The sequence below is a fragment of the Felis catus genome, chromosome D4 (genome assembly GCF_018350175.1).
Source record: "Felis catus isolate Fca126 chromosome D4, F.catus_Fca126_mat1.0, whole genome shotgun sequence".
In the NCBI taxonomy this organism is placed as follows: domain Eukaryota; kingdom Metazoa; phylum Chordata; class Mammalia; order Carnivora; family Felidae; genus Felis; species Felis catus.
This window is the reverse complement of record NC_058380.1, coordinates 82,784,916-82,804,985: the sequence shown is the minus strand read 5'-3', so window position 1 is coordinate 82,804,985 and position 20,070 is coordinate 82,784,916. Positions and strand designations below refer to the sequence as shown.

Sequence of the window (20,070 nt, the reverse complement as noted above, 5' to 3'; positions counted from 1 at the left end):
TCGTCCTTTGTCATCTTTGAGAAGCTGTCTCTAACCTCCTTGTCTGAATAGGGCTTTGCCTTTTCTTGCCTTTTCTTCCCTCCTTGTTCTTACTTTGGTTTCATAAAACACTGGTACAAGCTGTATGCTTTGTGGTACACTTGTTTATTCCTTTCCAGCTAGCTGGGAATCTCTGTAGCAGGACAGATGGTGAGCACTTTTTACGGGATAGCAGTCTAGTAGTTGCTCATGTAAGATGGACAGCTAAACTGAAAGTGAGATAATACGGAAAATCCCATCTCTCCCTGGAAGGTTGAAATCACCCTGTCTGTTGACATGCTTCCTGTCATTTATACACTGAACCTGCAAATAACTTCGAGATTAAGCAAAATGCTGCTGGAGGAGCCTTGAATGGTTCACAGGCATTTCCAAGTCAGCCTGAATGTTAACATCTGGTTTGAATATTCGTTGCTTTTCTCCCTTGTTTTCCATATTCATCTAGGCTTGGGAAGTGCAGTGAAGGGTGGTGTTGGCCCTGGTCTCCTGGGCTTATTTCTGGAAATACTCAAATTTGGTTTCCCTTGCTCAGTGGGCAGTGGGTCTGTTTGAGAAGACAACTATCTGGATCCCTCACATACCTGAGTTCCTTCAGTGGAGTTGAACGCTGGAGGTGAGGGAAGGGTTTCATCGTGTTTAGTGGAGGCTGGCAGGATGGAGAGGGCTTTGAAGCAGAATGGGGCTTGGAATTTCGTTTTAGTCCTGATACCTTGAGAAAACAAAACCAACAAAACAAAAAGACCGTGTGCCTCAGTTTTCCCATCTTATAAAGCAAGGTGACTCGAGCCAGATGGTTTCTGCAGTTCCTCCCCATTTTAATCATTGTGAAATCTCTGATCCCTGTTAAAAAGTTCTGGATTCTGATACTGGAGGTAGACACAAACCCTGCAGCGTCTAACGAAGCAGACCCTTTCCCCAAAGTCATTTTTAGGGAGAAAGAGTGAAACTCTCCCAGAGTACAGCAGCAAGCGGAGAGGGAATGACAAGATTCCTCAGAGACTGAGAACCCTTCAACTTAACCTCTGAGCACCCTTGCCTAACTTTTAGTTTATTGCAGATTGTCCAAGGAGAAGAGATTTGAGAGTTTTTTGCTTTAGGACCCCTTTTGCTTGTTTGTTTAAGTGGCTTGTACTTTATTAGTGTTTAAACTTTTTTTTTTTTTATCTTTTTTTATTTTTGAGAGAGAGTGCGCACGATTGGGGGAGGGGCGGAGAGAGGGAGACACAGAATCCGAAGCAGAATCTGAGCTATGAGCACAGAGCCTGATGAAGGGCTCAAACCCACAAACCACGATATCGTGACCTGAGCTGAAGCTGGATGCCTAACTGAATGAGCTACTACTACCCAGGCGCCCCTACCCTGTTAGGATTTAAAAACGGTGAATCAACTGAGAATAACAAATGTTGTCTCCTAAGCTGTGTCCCTTTACTCGTTTACATTACTGTAAGCATGAGCAGCTCCCTTGGTCTCCCAAAGGACTGTCCTTTACTGAAAAGATGCAACTGAGAAGAGAGAAAGGCAGGCTTCCTTTCTCCACTAGTAAGGATTACAAAAATGAGTCCGTCAGGAAGATGCTGAGCAAATGCATGATTTTAATATGAATTTTTGTTTTCCTTCCGACAGTAACTTGACAGCTTGAGTCTCTCTTATTAATTGTTTTCATTATGGACTGGCCTTTATGGTAAATGCTTACCTCACTTATTCCCAAAACCTCCTTTGGGTTGAGCAGTGGTCTCTCATTGTTATTCCAGGTAAAGAAACTGAGGTGCTTAGAGGTTAAGTAACTTGCTAAATGAAGGCCCCGTTAGCAAGTGATTGAGTTGGGATTTGAACCAAGTAAATGAGTAATGAATCTTTCTTTGAGCCTAGGATGTCGCTAAAAGCATTTTCAGCATTTTTAATGGTGGTGAAAAGATAAATAGGGAAATTAATGACACTCACTTCACAAACCAAGTTGTGTTCATTCTGTGTCCTTTTCCTAAGGATCCCGGGTGTTTTCTTTTCATTCAGTCCTATCAATACCCTTTCCTTCTCAGATGCCTCATTTTAAACATTCTAGAAGTGAAATCGCACCCTGAGTTAAAATAATGAACAGTCATATTTTATATGATGACATAATAGTATGTCACAAAAGCATGACCTTATTTGTAATTTAGAAATCATTGTGACCCGTTGCTTTAAATATTTTAATAATTCAAGTTTTTTTCTCCTCCCCCCAGTGAGGCCCACTTTTCTCCCCAGTCACTTTAATTATGTGAGCTAGAATCCTGTTTCTCACACATCTTCAGTTCTCAACCTTGTTAAAATTAATCATATAATCCCCCTTTAAAACATAGTATTAAATCACCATAGTAACACAGTATCCAAGCTTTATTGATAAAACATAACAGCCATAGGAAGGTAGAGTTTGGTGTCCCCTGGACAGCTCTATAACTTTTATAGAAATGTGTTCCTTCTCCTGGCTTGTGTAAGGTGGAGGGGTAGCATTACTTACACCTGTTTTATTACACGTTGCTTTTAAATTGCCACCTTGTTTTCGCTCACCTTCCTAGTTAAGAAGGGAGAGTGGAACACTTTCTTTTCTTTCTGAATTATTTTCTTGTACTCTGTAACCACCCTCTGGGGGATGGAATTGTTTCCTTAAACATGACCAGGTAGGGTCCATTGACCCTGTTGTACTGGGATACCTTGAAAGTCTCTTTCATTTTAATTTTCTTGTGTGGTTTGTATAAGGAAGTGTTAGAAATGAAGGCTATCCATATTTGAAAAATTAACTACATATCCTATTCCAAAGACTCAGTAAATCTGTCTGCCTTTGGAAGGGGCTTGGTGAATGATTTTTCATTTCTGCTGGCAACTTATAAAGTAAATTACAGGTGAGAGCATTGATTTGAATATTTATCAATTTGAGTATATTTTGTAAAATACAATATATGTAAAGTACAATGTAAGTTAATGAGTTAGTTTAATAATTCAATGTCAAATTCTAAAATATTATGGTAGCATAGATTTGTGTATTAGAATTTGGAATATTTAAGTTTTTAAAAAGGAATCCAAGCTAAGTGGTAAACTGATTTTAAAAAGGGGGTTTTAAAAACATTTTGCAAATGCCAGAAACATTTCTAGATTAATCTGATTAGTAACACGCTTTTTAATATCTTGAAACATATTTCCTATTTTATGTTTTATGCGTGGCTTGCTGATTTTTGTGTCGATGCAGGAATTTTTGGCTTTTTTTCTTTACTGTTTGTCTTTAAGGCCTGTTTCCATTTCTTAGCACCTTGCATTATTAAGACATTTGGTATTTCTGTCCTGTAACATACATGTTCCTCCCGAACCCCAATGTTGTGAAAGATACAAGAATTCAGGACAGTAGTAACTAACCTTGCCCTCTTGAATTCCACCTCCTCCCCTTGGAAACTCTGTGAGCATGATTCGCTTACATGCCTATTCCGTCCTGTAGTTGCCTTTCCTGTAAAATGGGAACATCATCTAAATTCCAGGGTTGTTTGGAGAGTAAATGAGATGGAATGTATCAAGTGTCCAGCTTGGTGACTGGCACACAGTAGACGCTTAAGTTCTGTTGCCATTTTGTGTTCTGAACTAGAGGAATGGTCAGGTGAACATCGTTAACAGCAAGCTGGCAGGGTAGGCTTTGGCGTCACAAAGGCCTAGGTTTAAAACCCAGCTTTTTGCAGCTAACCAGCTGGCACCTTAGGCAGTGCTGCCCTAGGCTGTTGCCTTGTCTATAAAATGAGGTTAATAGAATGCTCCTTTCAGGATTCGGTGGAATGATTAACAGGGCTACCTGCCTGAACTCAATCTGTGGAAGGCATGGGAGCTCCAATGAGGTGATGAGGCGGTCACTATGTATAAAATGAGGTTAATAGGATGTATCTTCAGGATTTGATGAGATGATTAACAGGGCTACCTGCGTGAACTCCGTAAATGGAAGGTTTGGTAGCTACTTTGGTAGTGAGGTGGTCACTAGAATGGGCTGCTTGCGGTCTTTTTTGTTTGTTTGTTTGTTTGTTTTTTACTAGCTCACAGTCTGTTCCCTTCAAGTGTGTAAATTTTGAGTTCATTTGTAAAGAGTTTCACTGAGAAAGGAAATGTTACAGGTTCAACGACTTGTCGTGATTAGATACTTTATCAAGAAACTCACTGCACATTCGTTTTTCCCTTTGTTCTGTCTTTGCCGCAGCCTCACAGTTAGCCAAGTTGGCCAGAACTTCACGTTCGTGCTCACTGACATTGACAGCAAACAGAGATTCGGGTTCTGCCGCTTATCTTCAGGGGCGAAGAGCTGCTTCTGTATCTTAAGGTAAGGGAGAGTGGCTTTGGCTCTTGGCTACTTCCGTGAAACAATGTCAGCCTCCACGTTGCTCCTCTGCAATTAAATTTTCCAGCTGTTCTCCTTATTTTCCTATCTGTTTCCCACAAGTCACTGCATTCGGGGAGAAGGACTCCACAGCGTCGTTCTTGCACTCTGAGTTCTGCAGATAATTGTATTTATTTATTTGCATCACGTCCCTTGGGTGGGAAAGGGATCATGGCTTCTGTGGAGTTTGTGGAAGCTGGGGAGTCAGCATGGCTTCGGTTTGTCCCGCTGTTATCTGGAGCTGTCAGAAATTCGCCTGTTAGGCTTTCCCTTGGACATTTTGTGTATGTAAGATTATTAATAAAGTATGTGTCTGCAGCTCAGGACGTCTTGCAGACACTGATTGTGTCCTCCTCAAAGTAACACCCTTGCCCTCTCTGGGTCAGTGAGGGAGTAACTGTTTCCCCAACTGGGCTACTTCTCTAGAGGTTTGAAAAAAGTATGGGATCCTGGAAGAAGGCTTCTTTAGGTCTTCCAAACCCCTTTGTACACCAGAACCACACTTGGCCTAATGCTCTGTTTCCTCCTGCCAGAGGGCCAAGGTGTGTTCCGAGGAGGCGAGGAGGGGGAGGATGTGTGGAAATCCGATTTTGGAGCTGCTGGCTCTGTGGGCTCCTGCTGGGCGCCTCCTAAGGGGGAAGTAAAGGCATCCCACACACTCTCCTCTCCATCTGCCTCGGTTAAGTAGGTGTCAGAGGGGCCTGCCTCCTGTCTCTCTCTGCTCGTGTGGAGCAGCCCCGGGCAGGACAGCAGGGAGGCGCCCCTGACAAAACCCGGGTCCCCAGTCTTGGGCTTGCGCCCAGGGATAAAAGGCCAGACTCTATGAATTCCAGAAAGAGTGGTTCTCTGGTACATTAGTTTTTGCACTTTCTTCCTCTCCTCACCAAGAAAAGACCTCCCATCCCAGCCCCCCAAACACATACACACTCCTACCATAGGAGAAAGAGGGGCTGACTTTCGAAGTACCTTTGCTCAATAACTGTCAGTCTGGTTTACATTTCTCCGCACAAATGTTGTTATTGTTGTTGTTAATCAGCAAAGTCAGCTCTCTTCTTCACCAAGCATAAGGTCTGTAATTCGGCCCTAGAGGGCAACCGCTGGAAAGACCACGGGAAGGAGGTACAATGCGGATGCTCTGTGAGATTAAATGTGTGTAACTGCTCTCCAGCTGGCTCAGGAGCCCAGGCCCAAGGGTTACCCACTTGGAGCATTAGCGTCTGATGTAAATGATGATTTACATTTTGATTCAGCAATGTTGGATTATTTTTTTCTTTTTAAACAAAGTTTTCTCTTCCATTTTGCCTAACGTTGCATTTTAGACTTGGCTAGGGCGCTGATATTTATATAGTCATTTAGAGGAGATGGGGCTTTAAGACAAGTTCTTAAAGTTTTGCAGAAAGGCTTTTTTGTTGTTGTTTTTTATTTTTGCATAATGTTTTGGTTTACAGTGTTTCTTCCTTTCAAAGCTGGGATGTGCATGTTTGGGGGGCGGGGTGGGACTCTGAACTGGCACTATCTCGTTCACTCAAGAAATTTCTGAGAGTGTGAGAGTGGAAAACCGTTGATGTAAAAACATCAACAGTGTGTATTTGACTTTGCGTGTCTGTGCGTAGGGTCGTGGATGGCATGCTTACAAGAAGCTGGTTGATTAGACTTCATGCTGCCATCATTTAGAATGAAAAAAAAGCAGCAGTTGGACTGTTTTCTCTCTGTTATCCCAGCTTGGAACTGTGGGAAGAATTTGGTGGGTTAATTCATTCATTTGTTCGTCAGCCCTTACTTGAGTGCCTAGTATTAGCTGGTCCCTGCCCTAGAGGAGTTCCCAGAACAAACGGGAGAAGTATGATCATGCTGTAGTATGCCATATATAAAGCATAGGACGGTTCCGCGGCACAATGTCTCCTTACTATTGATGTTCTAGGGCCAGAGGATAGTGATTGTGGTTAAAAATAGAGTCCAGATGAAGTCTGGGGCACGCGTTTCACGGGTATTCAGCATGGCGGGCGGAAAGCTCACTTGCCTTGCCCAGGTTGTACATATGCAAAAAGCATGCACAGGGCCACCTCCCCCTGTGGCTTCGTTTGGGAACATTGCTGAATTGAGACTGGCATTTGAATGGAAGGGTCTGCTGTTCACCATGGGTGACCAGTTGGCAGCATGTTCAGTGGAGAGTGGAGAGGTCTGCCGGGAGAATGCAGGTGCGATTTAGGCCTAGGTTCTATTATTAGCATTTTCAGTCTCCTTGCTTTTTCGAGATGCTTCATCTCCTTGCTTTTTTTTCAGATGCTTTTCCTTTATTATTATTATTTTTTAATGTAATTTATTGTCAAATTGGCTAACATACAGTGTGTAAAGTGTGCTCTTGGTTTCTGGGGTAGGTTCCTGTGGTTCAGTCACTTACATATAACACCCAGTGCTCATCCCAACAACTGCCGTCCTCAATGCCCATCACCCATTTTCCCTTCTCCCCCAGCCCTCCATCCACCCTCAGTTTGTTCTCTGTATCTAAGAGGCTTTTATGTTTTGCCTCCCTCCCTCCCTCTATTTTTTTCCCCTTCCTCTCCCCCATGATCTTCTGTTAAATTTCTCAAGATCCACATATAAGTGAAAACATATGATATCTGTCCTCCTCTGACTGACTTATTTCACTTAGCATAACAGTCTCCAGTTCCATCCACGTTGCTACAAAAGGCCATATTTCATTCTTTCTCATTGCCATGTAGTATTCCATTGTATATATAAACCACATCTTCTTTACCTTTCATCAGTTGATGGACATTTGGGCTCTTTCCATAATTTGGCCACTGTTGAAAGCGCTGCTATAAACATTGGGGTACAAGTGCCCCTATGTATCAGCGCTCCTGTATCCTTGGATAAATTCCTAGCAGTGCAATTGCTGGGTCATAGGGTAGTTCTATTTTTAACTTTTTGAGGAACCTCCACACTGTTTTCCAGAGAGGCTGCCCCAGTTTTCATTCCCACCAACAGTGCAAGAGGGTTCCTGTTTTTCCACATCCTCACCAGCAATAGATGCTTTCCCTTTAGTTCACCAGTGCCTTGAGGTCCAGTGTCTGTTCGCAGTGTGCCCGGTGCTCTAGCTCGTGTGCTCATGAGCCACCTCTACTTGTGCTCTCCATTTCTTCTCATGGTGGGGAGGGCTGGGTAGCTCCCGGTGATTGTGTCTTGTGCAGACATAGTCTCCACTGTTCTAGGATTTGGCTTCTTAGGATCGCTCCCTCTCTGACTGCTCTCCCAAGCTCATGTGCTTCCTGGCCCATATGAGTCTCTGGGCCTTTCTGCCTTCACACCTTTATCCATCCACCCACAGCAGCCTTTTCCAGGCAGAAGTAATCATCCTCATGAGGGCACCTAGCATGCTTTGCATACTTCAGTTACATGTTCATAAGCCTGGATCATCCTTTTACTTCTTCCTCCTCTTCCTCTAAAATGAACTCATTAAGGGTAAAGATAGTGTCTTAAGCAACTTTGTATCTCCAGCACTTAATGCAGTCCTTGGCCAACATACTGTGTGCATGGCCTTCAGACACGGAGATGTATTCCATTTGAATGCAAGAATAGGACACTGAAGGCTCTGAGTGACAGGACAGGCCTCATGGGACACCAGTTCAAGAGAAAGTGTGAAATACAGTAGTAGAGAGATGTGGTTCATACTCCCAGACTTAATTTCTGTTAGTTACAAGAGGTACTCTTGAATCTCACTGTGGAGATCTAGTGTTGAATGACAGGCATTGTGTCCATAAAGTCCGTAAAGGACTAGGCCATCAGTATTAGAAACTTTAAACTTAATTTCACAATGAAAGGTTCTTAGAGACCTGTCATAGAATATAAATTATTGGGTCCATTGTTAGAAGTGTTGTCTGTTCCTTCCCCTAGAATATAAGCTCCATGAAGCCTGGGAATTTTTATCTGTTTTGTTCCCAAATATACCCAACGTATAGAGTAATGGCTATGCATAGTAGGCACTTAGTAATACTTGTTTCATGAAGGAAAGAATTCCTGATGAATAAGCCCTGTGTTTATTTTTAACACAGGTTTAATTCTGTCACCAGCTAACCTTGACAGAAATGTAGTTGTGCTAGGGTATGAACAAGTCTCATTAACACAAATACCATGGTTTGTAAAGTTCAAATGCATTATTTTGTCCCACGGTTGACTAGTTCTTTATATTTAGGCATTTTACTTTTCCTTGAGATTTGCCATAATATTATTTAACTATTTGCTGGATGGTAGTCAATACTGGATTAAAAGCACAGCTGGGGATGGGGGTACCTGGGTGGCTCAGTCGGTTAAGCATCTGACTTTGGCTCAGGTCATGATCTCATAGCTCGTGAGTTCGAGCCCTGCATCGGGCTCTTTGCTGACAGCTCAGAGCCTGGAGCCTGTTTCGGATTGTGTCTCCCTCTCTCTGTGTCCCTCCCTTGCTCCCCCTCTGTCTCTCTGTCACTCTCTCTCTCTTTGTCTCTCTCTCAAAAATAAACAAACATTAAAAGAATTAAAAAAGCACAGCTAGAGAGCAATAGATATGGATAAGTTTGTCCTTCTTCATTATAAACCCAGGAATGTGAGACAGAATTAGCATTTTCAAGTAGCACCAGCTGAGTCTGTTATGGTATAAGCATTTACCTCTGAAATCTTTCAAGTATCATAAAGTGACCTAGAACCATACTTTTTTCATGACTTCCGACTTGTCCAAATGGCACATGTTTCATCAAGGCTAAAACTGTAATGAAATATGTTATTTATAGCCAACTTCTGGTTGTGGAGAAACAGAAGGAGCGTAAGAGTTCAAAGCCATAACTGTGTTGTTGGTGTGGATTATGGGAGATATGTCACATAATAATTAAATTTTTTACTTTTTATAAAGGAGCTTTTTAAATTTTTTTCGAATGTTTATTTATTTTTGAGAGAGAGAGTGCAAGTGGGGGAGGAACAGAGGGAGAGGGAGACATAGAATCCAAATCAGGCTCCAGGCTCCAAGCTGTCAGCACAGAGCCTGACTCGAGGCTTGAACTCATGAACCGTGAGATTGTGACCTGAGCTGAAGCTGGTCGCTTAACCAACTGAGCCACCCAGAAGCCCCAAAAGGAGCTTTTTAACAAAAATTTTTTATTTAATTAATTATTTTTTAATTTACATCCAAGTTAGTTACCATATAGTGCAACAATGATTTCAGGAGTAGATTCCTTAATGCCCCTTACCCATTTAGCCCATCTCCCCTCCCACCACCCCTCCAGTAACCTTCTGTTTGTTCTCCATATTTAAGAGTCTCTTATGTTTTTGTCCCCCTTCCCGTTTTTATATTATTTTTGCTTCCCTTCCCTTATGTTCATCTGTTTTGTATCTTAAAGTCCTCATATGAGTGAAGTCATATGATATTTGTCTTTCTCTGACTAATTTCATTTAGCATAATACCCTCTAGTTCCATCCATGTAGTTGCAAATGACAGGATTTCATTCTTGTTGATTGTTGAGTAATACTGTATTGTGTATATATATATATATATATATATATATATATACCACATCTTCTTTATCCATTCGTCCATCGATGGACATTTGGGCTCTTTCCATCCTTTGGCTATTGTCGATAGTGCTGCTATAAACATGGGGGTGCATGTGCCCCTTCGAAACAACATACCTGTATCCCTTGGATAAATACCTAGTAGTGCAATTGTTGTGTCGTAGGGTAGTTCTATTTTTAATTTTTTGAGGAACCTCCATACTGTTTTCCAGAGTGGCTGCACCAGCTTGCATTCCCACCAGCAATGCAAAAGAGATCCTCTTTCTCCACATCCTCGCCAACATCTGTTGTTGCCTGAGTTGTTAGCCATTCTGACAGGGGTGAGGTGGTATCTCATTGCGGTTTTGATTTGTATTTTCCTGATGATGAGTGATATTGAGCATCTTTTCATGTGTCGCTTGGCCATCTGGATGTCTTCTTTGGAGAAGTGTCTATTCATGTCTTTTGCCCATTTCTTCACTGGATTATTTGCTTTCTGCGTGTTGAGTTAAATAAGTTCTTTATAGATTTTGGATACTAACCCTTTATCTGATATTTCCTTTGCAAGTATCTTCTCCCATTCCATCAGTTGCCTTTTAGTTTTGCTGATTGTTTCCTTCGCTGTGCAGAAGCCTTTTATTTTGATGAGTTTATTTTTGCTTTTGTTTCCCTTGCCTCTGGAGACATGTTGAGTAAGAAGTTGCTGCGGCCGAGGTCAAAGAGGTTTTTGCCTGCTTTCTCCTCGAGGCTTTTGATGGCTTCCTGTCTTACATTTAGGTCTTTCATCCATTTTGAGTTTATTTTTGTATATGGTGTAAGAAAGTGGTCCAGGTTCATATTTGTGTTCTACAATTTTCTTATGTATGGGAATCTTATTTAAGCTCTTGAGAAAGTTTAAGTCGCTTTTTTTTTTTTTAATGTTTGTTTATTTTTGAGAGAGACAGAGACAGAGTGCCAGTGGAGGAGGGACAGAGAGAGAGGGAGACACAGAATCCAAAGCAGGCTCTAGGCTCTGAGCTGTTATCACAGAGCCCGACGTGGGGCTTGAACCCATGAACTATAAGATCATGACCTGAGCCAAAGTTGGGCATTTAACAGACTGAGCCACCCAGACGCCCCTGAGTAACTCCCTTAGTACCTGTATCAAACTGTTCAGTCCCTATTATACATTTTGGGAAGAAATAACTTGTTTCATCAAGACAGGATCTAAATTTTTTTTTTTTTTAGTTTAACATGTAAGATTTTTCTTCAATTAATGAGTATCTTAGTAGGTAGTATAAACCAGGAATGAACAATGTGTAACACTTGGTCTTTGGCTTTTTATTCACTTCAAGTTCCCTTGATACAGAGGTAAAGATCTCTCCCCAGTTCTCTATAAGAACCTTTCAGGTATCATGTTCAGATATCATTCAAGATTTTGATGAGCTGAACTTTTAAAGTTGGTCTTACAAACTGAAAACAATATATACTTTTGGTCCTTTACCAAATTTAAAACTTAATATGCTTCTGGGTGCACCGTTCCCAGACCACCTCTGATTTTGTTACTTCCCCTCCTGTTTCGGTTTGGCTACGCTTACTGTCCTAGGAGCCACTAAGTCTTTGGGAAGGGACTATGTAAACAAGGAAAATATGATGTGATAAGTGCTATTTAAATCAAAAATATGTATGTGCGAGGTTCTTTGGGGTCACTGATTAGGCAGTGCCCATCTCTGGCTTGGAATCAGAGAAAGTGTTGCTGACGGTTTCCAGTTAAACTAGGTCTTACAGAATCACTGGGGGCTGGTCTGGAGGAGAATTGGAGAAGAGCTTTCTAGGCAGTGAGAACTGACATGTAAGGCCCAGAGAAATGAAGGATATAGCAAGATGGAATACTGATGTGATGGTAGGGGATGATACCATAAATGTCTTGGGGCCAGGTTGGGAAAGCCCTTGTGGGACATGCTCAAGAATTTGGATTTACCCCATAGCAAATAGAGCATGCTCAGATGATAGGGCAGGCGTTAGAAATATGGATGTTTATAGACCAAAAGGAAAGTGGCTTTTTATACGTGTAACTGGTATTTACACATGCTTGGGATTTTCTGGATAGTGTTAGAAGGGTTGCTGCACATCACCTTGGGGGTAGCACTCTGATTTAGATGAGAAGTTTTAAGCCTCAACTTTAGTTGTTTGTTTGTTTTAAACTATAACAACGAAATACATTTCTGGGACCTTGCTGGGGAATTACTGTCCTTTCCATGCAGATTGGCCTATGGGCTTGTGTTTCAACATTAATTGTGTTAAGTGATAACCCATCTTCCTTCTGGAATACTTTCTGACTTAATGGCAGGAACAACTATTGCATCCTTTTTCATCTGAATTGTACTCATTTCTACTATAAACACAGAAGAGCTCAGTTTTCACAGAGAAAAAAGAAGCTAGAAGTAATAAAATAGTGTGGTTTTAAGAACTTTGGTTTCTCCCCCTAACTGTTCTAGTGTTTTTAAAACAAGACATATAGTTCAGGAGAAAAATCAAAGGACTCTTTCCTTAAGCAGGTGCGGTGGCAGAGCCCTTTTGGATGGATTGTGTGTTAGCTGCTTTGGTTTAAAATAAGTGTATGGGGGGTGGGGAAGGGAGTCGGGAAGGAAGGCAGTGGGGACGGCTCCCAGATTTTTACCTTGAAAGCAGGTGCTGCTGAAATATTCCAGAAACAGATGGAATCTCCTATTCTTGTTTTAAGCTATTTATGGTTGTCTCGCCTGAGGGTACCCTGCTATACAAAACTACACAGCCTGATGTTTGAGGGCAGTTTGGGCATCAAAGCTGGGGCCCCTCTGGGAGAAATCAGCCTTTCTTCCCAATGCCTTAAATACCATTTGGGAAACCTGGATCTTTCATACTATTTAACAGAGAACTTTCCTCTGCTTTTCAAGTGTTTCCATCTCTCTGGAGCTGTTTGATTTCTTCTTAATTTCTCCCCCTTCAAAGTATGGTAGGGTACAGTGTTGTCTTCTGAATGGTCAGCTGGGAGAAGACCCAGTTGCTATGGCAGATTATAATTCCACCCGTTGTGGATCTGTCAGGAATTGAACCCATGGCTTGGGTCCTGTGAAGGCTCTGGTTTAGTAGCCTCAGGACCCTTTCTGACATCTTCAGTATTTTGAAAGGCCTGCACGGGGAATGTGTTCATCAGGACATCATTTGGTGGGATGTGATAACTTTTTTTTTTCTTAATTAAAAAAAATGTACTGGTTGGGGAATGTTGCACATTTTATTGCCACACAGATGCCTCCATGCTTAGAAATGTATAATCCTCTGGGGAGCCACAATTCAACAATAGTAACAAGCTGTACAGTTTAAAAAAAAAAGTCACCTTTGAAGAGAAGAAAGGGACATAAACGAAACTGCTCTTACTGTCCAAGCAGAGCCTGCTGTTTGAGGGCTGGGAAGCTGGGCAGTTGGAAGGACAGGTGTATCTTCTGTAGCAGCGGCCAGCCTCAGGGCTGTCCACTGTAGGAGGAAGCCTCTTTTCTCCTCCTGGTCCCTTTCAAAGGACCCCAGCCTGGCTCAGCCTTCCCTCAAGCAACCTGAGCCCAGCATTGTGGGTATTTGAAATTTCAAGACTTTGGCTACAAGAAATTTCTCCTTTTGGGACTGAATGAGCTGGAAATGACAAGAGACACGGTATTTTGTTGATCTGTTCTGAATTTTTTTTTTTTAACGTTTATTTATTTTTGAGACAGAGAGAGAGCATGAACGGGGGAGGGTCAGAGAGAGGGAGACACAGAATCTGAAACAGGCTCCAGGCTCTGAGCTGTCAGCACAGAGCCCGACGCGGGGCTCAAACTCACGGACCGCGAGATCATGACCTGAGCCGAAGTCGGCCGCTTAACCGACTGAGCCATCCAGGCGCCCCTTGTTGATCTGTTTTGAAAGCAGAACACTTCCTTGTCTTAATGATCACAAAGCTTACCATAGGGCAGCAAGTGAAACCACCCTAAGTAGGAACTCCAGGAGTGCACTTTGGTTCTTTCGTTAGTTTCCCCCATATGTCACTCATCTTGCCACCTCCACCAGCTACTGCTGACGGTTAGTGTTGTTATATCATTTCGTAGATGGATAGACTAAGTCAGGAGAACTCATTACAGAGGATTTGGAAGGGAGCAGGGGTGGGGGTGGGAATGATCATTTGTTAGCATTTATTTAATAAGGCAGGTGGCTTATATAATTCTCATTCTTATTGCAACTTGATGAAATTATGTCCATTATAGAGAAGTAGGGATTGAGACCGAAAGAGTTGCCGTGTGACTTGGCCAAGATCTCACCAGGAAGGAGTAAGTGAGGGAATTTGGTTTGGAACCCAGAATCCAACCCAAAGCTCATGCGCTCAACAGCTTTGGGCTTATTTCTCATAACTTCCTTTTGGCTCTGATTCAAAGTTTCAAATTTTATTTTCTTGCCACCAGAGCAACCATTATGAGTTTCAAAAGTTTTTTTTGTCTGTGTATATTTAGTTAAAAGAGCCATGATGGGTAGTTTGCCACTGCTCCAGGATTTCAGAGGTGAGCTTGCAAAAATCAGTATACTACATACAGCCCACGCTCATTTTATAAATAATGAAACTGAGACCTGAAGAGAGATTGTTGTGCCAAGTTCTTTAGCTGGCTAATAGCAATCTTTTGCCCCCCACTCCCACTCCAGTCCAGAGTTTCTCCAGGATATGGCAATGATTCTTCCAACTCAGGAGAATAAGGCCAAGGCCACCTGGACCTAAAGTTTTTTTAAGACTCCGTAACCTCCAGTTAGCATCAAGGAGTCACGTTGCCTTTTGGCCAGCATCATTGCAGTCTATGTGAACAATCCAACCATATGATTATAGAGTAAAGAAAATGATCCGCTCTGTTTAAATCTGATGCAAAGTCTGTTTGAATGGAAAACCAGTAAAACTGAGCCTGCCTTCTGAAAGAAAGAGTCTTAAGAATTCCACATGAGGGACTCTTTTTGGGAGTTGGAAAACATTCTATAGGAGAAGCCAATTGATGCTTTTTGGTGGAGTTTGAGTGTCAGCAATTTTTTTGGACCCCCACCCCCAACCCCCTCCCCTTGCAAGCAAACCACTTTCCTATAACAGCAACAACAAGCAGAAGGCATTTATTTGAGCCTTATCTTTGCTTTTCACTGGGCAGGAAGTGGAAAGGAAAATAACTCAATATGCTTCACACCTAAAATTGCCCTTTGGATCTAAGCTGCACTCTTATTTTAAGAGCAAGTTAGATTTGTGAATACAAAGAGGAGTCTGAATTTAGGTTGTCTGGCCCTTCCAGTGATCAGTTTAGAAGCAGTGGGAAGCCTAGCATTTGTCCCTCGTGGAGAAGCTCCAGAAGACTGAGATAATTGTGTACCTCTTTATATCATGTCAAACAGAAAAATCATTGTGCCATCTAAAGTTTGAAGATGCCACAATTCTCGTAATCACTTATGAGCCATTGATTTTTAGGATGTTGTTTTATGAGACTGTGAAGATATACTTCCTCATTAGAGGAATTTGGAAAACCTTACAGAAGTAAGAGAAGGAGTTTATCATCCCATGACTCTAATAGTGACTAGAGGTGTTTTGTTCCTTGCATGGGATCATGCTGTAGGTGGAGCTTTGTACCTAGCCTTTTCACTTAGTATATTGTAAGCATCTTTGCATATCGTTAAATGTTCTTTCCTGGGAATGTTTTTGACTGTGTACTTTGTGTGAAGCTGATTTACAAGGGAAGAAAGCTCTTAGTAAAATCTGAGAAAGTATTTTTTTGTCAAGACTTATGTTCTTTTAAAAAATGCATTTGCTGTAGTGAATTTGTCATTGCGCTAATTACTTTGGTAATTCCGTAAAAACAACCCAAACAACCCAAAAGCCCTCAACTACTTTTTGCCTTCACATGTGAGATATTACCAGATTCTCGATAGGGAAGATAGTTCTTAGCTTCTGAAAACAATGAACATAAAAGTATGGAAATAGTATCAAAGTGTTCATTAAGTCAGGTGGTAAATAATGTACTTAGTTTACTTTTCCTTTCCATATTTCACTTTGTACATTTACGTCTTTAATCCTTTTCATCAGTATGAGTTGTATTGTGAATGGCAAAAACAGTAATGTGGCATAAAGGGAATACTTTTAAAGTTAGATAGCAATACATTCTGAATGAGAACTAATTACACATATCTCAAGACTTTATGTAAAACTGTACGGAAGTTTTAAACATTGTAGGCAAAACTAAGTTCTGCATTCTAGTATGCAGTGGAAATTGCCTAGATTTTTATTTCCTAGACATGGGTCATGAAACTATTGGCAATCTTCAGTACAGCCAAGGTCAGTTGCCCTTTAACTCAGTTCACAGGTGTTAGGCTGCTACTCTGGAGCTTTTTAATCCCTTATCTATAACACAAAGCAATATTTATTATAAAATTAATTCTGAGAGGCATCGTTTAGGGTTTCTAATCCATTCTATTTCAGATGCCTTTGAAGTAAAGTGGGTGGAGCTTTGTATGTGGGGTTAATTGTCCCATTGTTCATTTATTCAGTCTGGTATTTTAACTAGCTCTTTATTTGTATTAATGAGCCCAAAATGCGGCAAAAAAATCCTTGGCTCTAAAAAACTTGAGATTAAAAAAAAAAACCTTATTTAAAAAGTGTGATGGAAAACGGAGTTGGGTGAAATTTAGTGCCCTGTACTTTTTTGCCTGAGCTCTTAATGACTGGTTTCCTTTTTTTTCTTTTTTTAAAATATAGTCCCACAGGAAAGCAAGAAGTCTTTGGGGGAATAAAAAGCAAAAAACAAAAAGCCACTGCAAGCAAAAACAACTCCAAGCCCAAAGACTCTAGGAAAGTATATTTCCTAGTGTCTAGTTAGGATTCTGCTAAGTTCTGCTAAGTTAGGATTTTTATGGTCCCCTCTGCTTAAAAAAAAAAATGAATTTTGGATACCAATTTTAGAGAAAGTTTTAGTTTGTACTTTCTCTTTTTTATTAGTATAAGAAAGTATACTAGAGGCGCCTGTGTGGCTCAATCAGTTAAGCGTCTGACTTCAGCTCAGGTCATGATCTTGCGGTTTGTGGGTTCAAGCCCCGCATTGGGTTCTGCACTGACAGCTCGGAGCCTGGACCCTGCTTCAGATTCTGTGTCTCCCTCTCTCTCTGTTCCTCTGTTGCTTGTGCTTTGTCTCTCAAAAATAAATAAACATTAAAAAAAATTAAAAAGAAAGTATACCAAATGTTGATCATCCTCATTAAAGATAACCAATGTTTCCTGACCATTGGAGACTATACTTGTTTTTTTACTTGTTTTGCTTTTTTTTTTTTTTTTTTTACTATTCACTAATATTTCCCAGTTATATATATCCCCAAGTATTATAATTTTAGATCTTTTTATTTGAAGAGGTAGTTTAACTTTCATATGGTGGAGCTCCTCCCTGAACTTGTCCTTTCCTTGATTTCAGTCCCTGTGTTGTGATAGAAAACACTTGCGCTGCATGAGTTAAAAAAAAAAAAAAAATCTTCTTAAGAATTGCATTTATAATAAACATGTTTTTTACTTATCTGTCACTCATTTTTGTCTCTGTTACTTTAGTGGTGAATTGAGGATAATACTAACTCAGAATATTGTGGTAGGAGATTAAATAGTGAACACTTGATAAAGCTCTTTATATATTGTATTTACTATGTTTAATTACAACCTTGTGCCTTCCTTTTGTAAATTGTGAAATATAACCTGCAAATAGGAAAGTGCATTGAGTTTAACTACATACGTACACACACACACATATACACATAAATATATACATATTTATATATATGCACACACATACACTAAGTACACACTAATAATTATATAGCAAATATCCATGTAATCCTCCTGTAAGAAATCTGTACCCCAGAATAATTTTTTTCAGCTGCGTATGTATTCCTAAATAATGTTGGTATAGTTTTGTCTGGTTTTTGAAATCTGTATGATGAATTCTACAGTTTGGAATTGGTAAGTCTTATTTCTTTTGCTGAACACTTTTGAGATTCAACCATGCTGTTGCTTATAGTTGTAGCTTGTTTTCTTTGCTATCTAGCATTCCGCATTGTGTTTGAGCATGCAATTATAAGTGTCCATTTGGGCTGTTTCCGGTTCATGGCTTTAATGAACATTCTTGAACAGGTAGCTCGCTGTGTACAGACACTAGGTTTTTTGGCGTGTAAACCTAGGAGCCGAATGGCTATGTCATAGGGTACGTGTATCTTCGATTTTATTGGATAATGCCAAATTGTTTTCTAAAGCGGCATTAGAATCTTATGGTTCTGTCAGCTGTGTATGAGAGTCGCCAGAGTCCCACGCTGCTGCTTACATCCTGCTTTTTAAAGACCTGCAACATGCTCTTTCCTTTCTCAAAGCCTGTGAGATCCAGGGACTGTCCTTCTTCATTGACCTCATTGTCTAAAGAGGCGTTTCTAGAGAAGGAGGCAGCCCCTGGGGAGGTGAGAGGAAGGTCAACCATCCCTGAAAGGTAAAATGAGCTATGAGGTGGCGGGGCCTTAAGAGCATGGTCAGCGGTCTGTACAGGGCTTAAATCCTAGTGCTGCCAGTGTGGATGTGGGCTTTTGGGTGCCCCATTTACTCTTTTTGAATCTTAATTTCCTCCTATCCACTCTTTTGGTGAGGATTAGAGCTAATATAAGCAAAGATGTTGGCAGGGCAGTTGTTGGCACCTTCCAGTATTACACAGTGCTAGAGTTATTGCTAGAAGGTTAGGCCAGTTGTAACATACATGTCTTTGGCATAGGTGTGGTTTGTGTGGGCATGTACACGACCAAGTCTACATGAACCTGGTCGTGTCAACATAAAGATGACACTTGGTGGCCATGAGGTAGGCATTTACAAACTTGTGGCTGAGGGTATAAAAAGGTTCGGCATTCTTAGAAAACAGTTGGCAGTATATATTCAAAACCCTTCAATTATTCCCACTTTTGAGATTCTGTTCCTAAGGAAAACTCAGGAATATATGTACAGAAAATGCATGAGGATGCTTATTAGCATGTAGAATGAAAAATTAGAAACCATTTGTGGAGAGGGGATAGCTACAATATAGCCATTAAAATGATGTTTTTTGGTGACTAATGACTTAGAGAACATTTTGGACATAGTGTTATGCAGGAGAAGCAAGAGATGAATTATGGTATGATCTGTGTTTTGTAAGAAATTTTTAGAAAAGCGATGGGTTGATTTGGTAACAAAGTATTAACAATAAGAATAATTAGGTAATAGAATTATGAGGATTCTAATTTTCTTCTTTTTTTGTCTTTAAAAAATTTTCTTCTTTTATGTCTCTCTCGTCATACCCAATCCAAATGTTCTTCGTACCACAGTTTGCAGATTTTTTTTTAACTTGGAAAAATGATATCTACCATCATATAGCACATGATTTCAAATACAGAATGCTACAAACAGTAGTGCTTTAAGTACCCAATGGATGACTAATGCTGTAGTGGGTTTTTCTCTCCCTGAGTTTGTGGTATAGACTTGAGCCCTAGGAAGACCTGTGTTCAAATGTTGATTCTACCACTTACTAGATCAGAATGTAAGCAGGTCATATCACCTTTTTGAGCCTGTTTCCTGGTCTGCAGAATAGAAGATAGTTCCCATGGCAGCGTGAGGATTAAGTGAGATTTTTGATGTTCAATCCAAAGTCATTATTCCTGTGTTGCCTTGCAAGATTTAAAATACCACCATGAAGGGACACCTGGGTGGGTGGCTCAGTTGGTTAAGCTTCTGACGTTGGCTCAGGTCATGATCACACGGTTCCTGAGTTTGAGCCCCACATAGGGCTCTGCGCTGACAGCTCAGAGCCTGGAGCCCACCATGGATTCTGTGTCTCCCTCTCTCTCTGCCCCTCCCCCACTCATGCTCTGTCTCTGTCTGTCTCAGAAATAAACAAACATTAAATAAACAAATGAATAAATGGATGTTAAAAAATTAAAAAATAACGACCATCAGTTATGAAATGTACCGTTGATGTGAAAATGGCTTTTCCTTGCTTTCAAGAAGCGTCTTGATTCAAAAATGTTAAAAGTGAGTTAGAGTTCATCTTAACTGAGAAATGATTGTATTAATTTCACAGCGG

At 40.8% G+C, this 20,070-nt stretch overlaps 1 protein-coding gene and 1 long non-coding RNA gene across 11 annotated transcripts in view; one reads left to right on the top strand and one right to left on the bottom strand.

The window, feature by feature from the left end:
* The window catches only part of LOC109493601, a 59,500-nt gene extending 57,385 nt beyond the window's left edge, over positions 1-2,115 (bottom strand). For all 3 annotated transcript variants that reach the window (XR_006589172.1, XR_002147876.3, XR_002737654.2), the window contains exons 1-2: positions 1,978-2,115; positions 618-745 (exon numbers count right to left, since the gene is read on the bottom strand). This is a non-coding gene — a long non-coding RNA (uncharacterized LOC109493601). The remainder of the gene's footprint in view (positions 1-617; positions 746-1,977) is intronic.
* Positions 1-20,070, top strand: part of DENND1A (DENN domain containing 1A) — a 510,341-nt gene that overhangs the window by 162,967 nt on the left and 327,304 nt on the right. For all 8 annotated transcript variants that reach the window (XM_045043640.1, XM_045043639.1, XM_045043642.1 and 5 more), the window contains exon 5: positions 4,241-4,360. In XM_045043640.1, the coding sequence (XP_044899575.1) occupies positions 4,241-4,360 (120 nt within the window). The remainder of the gene's footprint in view (positions 1-4,240; positions 4,361-20,070) is intronic.